Source organism: Ursus americanus, chromosome 20 (assembly GCF_024610735.1).
Source record: "Ursus americanus isolate L20-20 chromosome 20, mUrsAme1.1.p, whole genome shotgun sequence".
NCBI lineage: Eukaryota > Metazoa > Chordata > Mammalia > Carnivora > Ursidae > Ursus > Ursus americanus.
In genome coordinates this window covers 29,802,596-29,810,842 of record NC_142146.1, presented here as the reverse complement: position 1 = coordinate 29,810,842, position 8,247 = coordinate 29,802,596, and the positions used below count along the sequence as shown (strand labels likewise).

The window sequence follows — 8,247 nt, the reverse complement described above, 5'->3', positions numbered from 1 at the left end:
TTACTTACTGTGTGACTTTGCTAAGTTGCTTTGCCTCTCTGAGCCCACGTTCGTCACCTGGAAGATGAGAATTTTATCAGTATCAAGCCCATAAGCTTGCTCTGAGGATTAAATGAGGAGATATATATCTATATCTATCTATCTATGTATGTTTAATATATATATGTTTATATAATGTTTGGCATTCAGGCAATGTTCAATAAAGATGAGCTATTACTGGTATTCAAATATCAATGACTGTAGATTAATTTAAATAGCCTTTTAAATATCATAAATACAATATTTACGTTCTCATAGCTTTTAAAGGAAATAGATTGATTTGCACTCTCCTAAAACACTCCTAAATTGGCTGTTATAATCTCTTTAGTGAACATATTTTTGTAACAAGTATTATCTGGAAACTAAAATCACAGTTATACATTAAAATACTTACATGGGTATATTACTCCATAATCTTCGAGAGATGATGCAAAATTCTGAATTAGTGACTTACCATAGGAATAAGTCTCCATTCTAGCTCTGTTTACACATCAACTGTGGAATAAACTTGGTTCTTACTTTCAAAGGCAACGTGGAGGTTTGGGTATTTTCTCATTCTTTAAGAAGTGCTTGTATTCTTTACATGTTTATATTTTCTTGCAGTTTGTGATCATAATAGGATACCTACAGGCTAAGATCTGTGTTATTTGAGATATGTTCTCATTCTAAATTTCTCTCCTCTTAAAAATATTGGAATTAATGTGTTTCACACATCAGAGTATTAACAGGCTGCCCCACTCCTGAATTACTTAATAGAAAATGCTATGTCTCTGGAAATTTAGGTGTGGCTAAAATATTAACAAAGGACGTTAGGAATGATCAGATGTGTCAATGTAGTTATCTGTACGAGGAGTGGTGAATGTGAGGAAAGTCTGTGTTTATTCCTACTACTAAATCTGTCTTAGAAACAGACATGAGGTCTCCCACGGGGAAAAATTAAATTAGAACAAATATATCTCATTAACAAAGCAGTCAATTCCCTTTATTTTTAAAATTTTATGTACACATATGAATGATCTGTATAATGTACATTCAATATAGAAAGCTTTATATATTTGATAATGTATAGAACATTTCACAATTACACTAATCTCTTACATAACATATCTTGACATCCGTTTTTAAATTTTTAAATTTTTTTGCACAAGCTCCTTTTTCATTCAATTTGGTAAAGCCAGTTATACATACCGACGTGTACTGTGAGCTCTCAGAAGTTAATGATTGAGGAGAGGATACCAGTGAACAGGCACAAGGACAAAACCTAATAGTGTTTGACGGTGGAGGAGGACAGCCACGTGGACTCGATGCAGTAGAGGGAAAGACCCTTTTCCGGGGATAAGTGAACTAGTCCAATTTCTGTAGATTGCAGTTCAACCCCACAGTCACACTAATTCAAAAAAACATTATAAAAACTAGGAAGAAAGTCTTGTCTTTTTGATTCACAGTCTTGTAAACAGATATAAAGGAACAGAATGTGCTTACATACATCAAGAAAAAAAAATTCTTGTGTACCCACTTAGGCTGATCCACAGAGTGCTTTCTTACAACGTGATACAATTAGAATCACTGACTTTTTTCCTAAATAAAAATATTTTTATAGAAAAAGGAATAACACTGTCATGAAACCAGGAGAAAGGCAGTAAGAGTTTGCTTCAACGTATCAGCTGGAGGAATGTGGACTGGGCACTGGCCTTTCAGCATTTATTGTCTCTCACAAATGTGTCAAGTCTGATAGCCAAGGTCGCCCGCCTCGTGGTCTACGGGAGGCGGCAGGTTAGACATGACTGACGAGGATGTCCCTGCAGTAAGGTAGCCAGCAACTCCAGGTCCTGCAAGAGAGAAAGGAAAACACACACCTAGAGAGCAGAGTCACGGGAAAACGCTGACCTTTATAAAAACGTCAGAAGCTAGTCAAGTATCTATCTTATCATACCTTAACAAACAGCTACACAGTGCCATTTTCAAGGTATGGCTAGATGACAAAGTTAAAAATCATTTCAAAATTGATGCTGGACAGTCACACTGGTGTGGAAACATGGGAAACTGTCCCTTCTCAATTCTGGGAATTTAATGTTTCAAAAAAATCCTGGGCACTAAAGGACAGCTATATCAAATGGAAAAAAAGGGGGGGGGGACAAGTAGAGGAAAGAAACTCAATACTCAGTCAGCCCATCCAAAAGCCATACTTGATGAAATGCCCAAGAAAAACACTTTATCAACATTCAAGGTAACCAACTTTCATTTGGTGCAAAGAAATGCTATCACAACAAGTAACACCAAATGAACAAGGGCTGCTACACCAACGTCTCTAAAAAAAGGAAGGCTCTGGACATCTGTCATAGGTCAAAACAAGAATGCTATGGGAAAAGATACCAATATTTTCTCTTTCTAGGTCTTCCTTGATTCTAACACTCTAGTACATGGAAATGCTACCTATGCCAGCATTTATCAAGATGTGTCCTATGAGCATTCTCTGTCATGGCTTTAGCCCTCCAGTTCATCTTAAACATTGCAGAGACAATTACATCCCAGAAGCACTGCACAAACTGTACAGAGTACTTGCGAGAGACATTATAGCATAATACCGCAAACTGAGCAATACTTTTAGCTGCAACTACAGGAAATAAGGCAAACGGCTAAGGAACATCAAAGGGTTAGAACTAGAAAGGCAGTGGAAGCGGCATGCATTTAGCAAAATGGTTCTCTACCTGCTTCAGAGAGCTACACAGAAGTTAGCAAGCTGCCTGGCAGAGCGGATCTAAAGCCCACTCCTGAGGTGAAGGGGGCTGCTGCCAGTTAGAAGGGAAGGAGAGACACCTGAGGGGAAAAAAGAAATATAAGCGGCAAGGGAAGTTATAAGGAAGTGCAAACAGCAGAGCAGTTTGATGAAGGCTAAGGCATAACAGGGACGAATGCAGGACAAAAGGGCACAAATCAGATTCATCTTGTTCACCTTACAAGCACTTGTATCGAGGATGTGAAATGACTCGCGTCACTGAGCAAACACTGCATCTAGCACGTAATTATACAGCCAGAGACAATTCAGCTTGCGTGAGCTGTAACGTGCCAAACAGAGGGCTGAGGCACTTGGAACCCTGAACTAATAAAACGTGGAAAAGGGATTGTCCCTTTTTATGGCACCAGAAGGCCTGCATCTATCAACTCCTGCCTTCTGCCCCCTCGGGGTGCCAGGCCTTCCCCAGACTGCCCAGAAGAAGAGCACCGGGGCAGCCTACCCCCGCTAACAGGGCAGTGCAGAGCCACCGCACCACGCTGGTACCATCACTTCCCACCAACCTGTCACTCTTTGAACCTTAGGCAGCAGCAAGATTACCAGAGATAGAAGGCTGAGAAATAAACCCCCAAACACCCTGGATCAGTAAAGTTCCCAAGCACTTCCAATTGTGGACTCAACTTGATTCACATCAAATGAGTAGATTACGAGACCAAATCATGAATACTACATAGAAAACAGACTAAGGCTACTGTTCTCAAACTGTGTGCTGAGGCACCCTGGGACAAATTCACAGGGGTGCTGCTAGATATTTTAAATTGGAAAGAAACACAGAACATCTGTTGGACACCACACAACCATTTTCAAGTTGTTTGGACCTAATACTTAACTGTTAGCTTATTTCTGGCCTAGAAGCAGATGAAAAAAAAAATCATGAAGATATTAAGGGCACTGTGAACTCAGAAAGTTTGGGAACCTCTGGGCTAAAATTAAATTGTGAAATGATGGTCCTAAAAGGATTATCCACGAGAGACCAAATTCTAGCCCCACCATTTGCCGCTTCAGGAAAGACAAACCAATGCCTTGACATTTCTGTAAATAAAGTCTGAAATGCTCTTTCCCTCACACTTCTGACCTCTCCTTTAGACCCTGTCTGGTTTCCAGGGGCCAGAAGGTACAGTCTAGTCATTAGGATGGGACAGAGCAGTTGTGTTCTCCAGAGAAAGGTGGGAGGACAGAGTAGGGGCTGCCAGAAATGGGGCGTGCGGCAACACTGAGCCAGCCTGCCAGACTTAAGAACAAGAAAAGATGGACAATTAACAAAGAATCCCACAAAAGGGAACTGGCTGCAATAATGGAGTAGTGGAAAAAGCACGGGCTTTGGTAAAAATGAACATGGGATTCTCAGCAGGGAGATAAAAAGAAGGAAGCTCTCTGCCTTAGCAGTCAGTGACCTACAATAAATTGACGACCTTAGGGAATCTTTCCTAACATCACTCACATTGTGTAGTCTTGGGACAGGTGTAAAAAGAAAAACATAAGGTAAAAAACAACAACAACAACAACAACAAAACCCAACTCTGTGAAGAACTGACAGACTGGTTTGAGGAGAGACCCAAAAATTGCACCCTCTCTCCCTTTAGTGACCTTAGGAAGTCAAGTTAACTATTCCACATGCCTCTAGTTAAATACAATATAAACATATACAGGTGTGTGTGTGTGTGTGTGTGTGTGTGTGTGTGTGTGTGTGTGTGTGTAAACCTCATTTCCAATTCCAATTAAATATATGTGTGTACATGCCTGTATGTATGTATACAAAGTTCTTCATCTTCGTTTCCAACTCCTACAAGCATGTTTACCTTGGTCTGCTTCTCTTCCTTTCCCTGTTGTTCCTTCCTTCTCTATTCTGATTTTGTAACTGAGGTAATTTGAGGATTTTCACTGTAAAAATTATTTTGATAGCTTGTCAGTACCCAGTTCTGCTAGAACCTAATAAATAACTAAGTAACTGAGGGCCCGCAAGCAACCACGGCTTTTCTGCATTACGGGTAAAACCGCATTGAGACACTTTTAGATTGTTTATCATAAAACAAAACAAGTATGCCAGGCTAGAGAGCCTATGGAACCAGGCAGTCTTATCTCAATTCATCAACAATGAGTAATCCTGCCTGGGACACTTATTTATAACCCCAATCCTGAGCACGTGACTGAATGCTATCTGCTCAGCAGCGAGGGTGAAGAAAACCATAAATGAATTTTTTTATTCTTATCCTACTTTGAAATAGTGATTAACTTTCCTCTGTCTTTTCCCATCTCCTACACAAAATACACCTACTTGCCAAACTCCCCCACAGGTATTTTAGAAAAAGGGACAGTGAAGTGTATTCTCATAGTGCCTTACTTCATTGGCACACTGGTTAGAGAATCCTCTCACAACCGAGGGTAGGGTGGGGTAAATCCTAAACAATTTAAGTTCCAACTCAACACACCACTGTAGACATTCCACAGAGTTATGGGTGCGATTTTACCGTTATTAGGAGACCTTGCCCCTTTTAGCACACACATGACACACAATACAAAGCATGGAAAAGCTCAAACACAAGAAGGCAACATCTGGCAATCTGAACAATGAGTAGACAACAATTCAACCAGTAGTGCTCTGACTCTTTAAACCGTCTTTTTAAAAAAGACTAGAACTGATGGGAAAATTTTTTCAAAAACCTCACCAAAAGAACATCCCAGACTGATGATGTGCTAAGAACTGGACAATTTGGGGGCCAACACAGCTCAGGACTAGTCCAGACTGTCCCGTGTGGACGTGTCTATGGGCTTCAGGAGGGCCTTTGGAATGGCCACAGTACCACCAGTCCACTTCCAAGTTGGGACTGATACACTGCCCCCTTGACCGGCTTTATACAGAAGCTGCTGACCCTTGAGGATGCCCAAAGGAGGATGTGAAGAAACTTGTAACCCCAGTTTTTCTTCTTCTTCCCCAACCCACTTCCATCCCCTACAGCTCATCATAGCTCTTCTCACACCTTACTCAGAAGTCACCCCAGGGATCCAAGTAGAAGGGAAGGCACAGACAGGAACCTTTTTAATCCCTGTACTTTTTTCTCTAGTTATAGCAAATTTGGATGGGGTGAGGATTGAAAGATTTCTAAAGGAAATCTAGGTCCCTGAAGATAAATCTCTATCTCTTCTGTATTCCAACACAAACCTTTTGGCCCACATCCTATTAGTGGGTGAAGGACCATCTCAGGTCTTTTACTGTATGAGGTCAAGTCAATGAACACTAAGCACAATGGAGAACACAGCGAATTAAAGGCGTCCCCCTGTAGGGAAGCTTATAATCTACATCTTATTATTCTTCAGGGCCAAACTTTTTAAAAAAGTAGTTCTTTTTAGCTGGAAAAAAATAAGGCAGATTTTCCAGTCACAACATCCTTAGATACAAAGTAACGAATGTAATGCCACAAAAAGGTGGTATTACATACAATTTTGGGAAAGAGTCTAAAGAGATGAAGTTTTTAGTGTGCCTGTTAGAGAACATACTCATACTCTGAAGCTACAACTTTACTTCAAATTTGAAAGAGAGATAGGAGATAAACAAAGACCATTTTCTAGGTATTTCTCTCCAGAGAAATCACAAGACAGGGCATGGAAAAGTTAGAAGGGAGCCCTGTAACACTGCTCTTCATTCATGGAGACCCAGGACTGGCAATCAAAGCACCGTGTATTTATAAATGTTAGGGCTCTGCTTATACATTTTAGTGGATTCATATGAAAGTGGTCATAGTGAAGAAAAAGCAGGAGTGTCACAACTGAGACTAAAATTAAAACCAAGAAAACGTTTTCTGAAGTCGCCGTTTTTAGTCTTCATGATTTATAAACTTCTATACTAGTGATCAGGATTACTAAAACAATTACACTGGCATGCAAACCACTGGGTTTTTCTCTCAGTTTACCCACATCATCTCTGGTTAGAGGAGGATACAGAGCTGACTTTTTTCTTTTTTAAAGATTTTATTTATTTTTTCGACAGAGATAGAGACAGCCAGCGAGAGAGGGAACACAAGCAGGGGGAGTGGGAGAGGAAGAAGCAGGCTCCTAGTGGAGGAGCCTGGTGTGGGGCTCGATCCCATAACGCCGGGATCACGCCCTGAGCCGAAGGCAGACGCTTAACCGCTGCACCACCCAGGCACCCCTGAGCTGACTTTTTTTCTTAATATATATACTATACACAAGCAGATGACAAAAACTACCTATTATTCTTAAGGTTCATTTCAAACTGAAAACTTTTACAGCAGGGACTATATTTCATCTTCAGATATAGCAATAAAATGGTTATGACTTTCTTTTTAAACAGAAGCCAGTATGAAACGAATATTCCAAAGTTGTTATGCAATTGGTGTATCAAATGGACAAATGTCCTCAACTTCAAAAATGTATGATCTTCTGATCCTTACGTAATAAAATGTCCTTTCCTTTACGGTACCCACATATTTCTTCCCTTGAGAGGAAAAACTGTAAATATTTTGTAAAACTACAGATTAATCACTGGAAACTTAGAAGAAAAATATTCCACATATGAATGTACATTTTAGAGTTTCAATCTGTTACTCTGACAGAAATGGAATGATGCTACCATGTTTCTGATACTGATACTTCTGAGTAGATATTTCTCTACTCTTTTTACACGTTCAAGATAAACATTTTAATAGACTCGTGCTCCAAATGTAACCTGTGCCACCATGAATTAATTGAGTCTCAACTGAGCAAGGTCCATGTTTCAGTCAGCACACATTCAACACAATAGCAGTTGACATCTGTCCAGGACTAACCCCAGAAGTCCACTGTATGCCCACAGCACCCCAACACAGGTGGCTAGTAGCCTAAGAAGAAACGCTAAGTGCTACATTCAGTCTAGTCAGGACAAAAGGACAGTTCAAGTGGTTTTTGCTCTATGTCTTAAGAGTAACCAATTAGGTGCGGTTTACCTGTGAGGTATCCTGCTGTTTGTGACTCAGAAATAAACAAATCATGTTTCTGATCTTTGAAGGCACTCCAGACTGAAGAACGAGACAAGATTTCATTCACCTAGGGAAGTAAAGCAAACTCTTTGAGCATAAATCAATTAATAAGGACAGGGTAGTGGAAGACAGAACTAAAGAGAAAGAGCAAACTTCCAAGACAAAAGGAAGAAGGTCAGCTGAGGAAGACTCCAAGATGGAGCGAGACCTAGCATTCATCAAACACTCTATACCAGGCGCTGGGAGAGGCACATCTTAAGCCAGACCCAAAAAAGTCCCTAATAAGTAATCTTCCCTCTAGAGTGGAACACTGTTATTTGAACCTATAATTTACTTGCTTATTTGTAATTTAGGCAGGAAGATTTTCTTGTGATAGTAACACTGGCTGAGCATGTGGCATGAGCTCATGAAGTATTCCCAAGGACAGGGTCTGGGGAGAAG

At 40.3% G+C, this 8,247-nt stretch overlaps 1 protein-coding gene across 1 annotated transcript in view; it reads right to left on the bottom strand.

Annotated features, from left to right (window-relative positions):
• Positions 1-994: 994 nt before the first annotated feature.
• DNAJC13 (DnaJ heat shock protein family (Hsp40) member C13) overlaps positions 995-8,247 on the bottom strand; it is a 119,993-nt gene continuing 112,740 nt past the window's right edge. Inside the window, exons 55-56 of the mRNA XM_045791762.2 lie at positions 7,774-7,873; positions 995-1,868 (exon numbers count right to left, since the gene is read on the bottom strand). Of these exons, the coding sequence (XP_045647718.1) occupies positions 1,762-1,868; positions 7,774-7,873 (207 nt within the window). The 3' untranslated portion in view covers positions 995-1,761. The remainder of the gene's footprint in view (positions 1,869-7,773; positions 7,874-8,247) is intronic.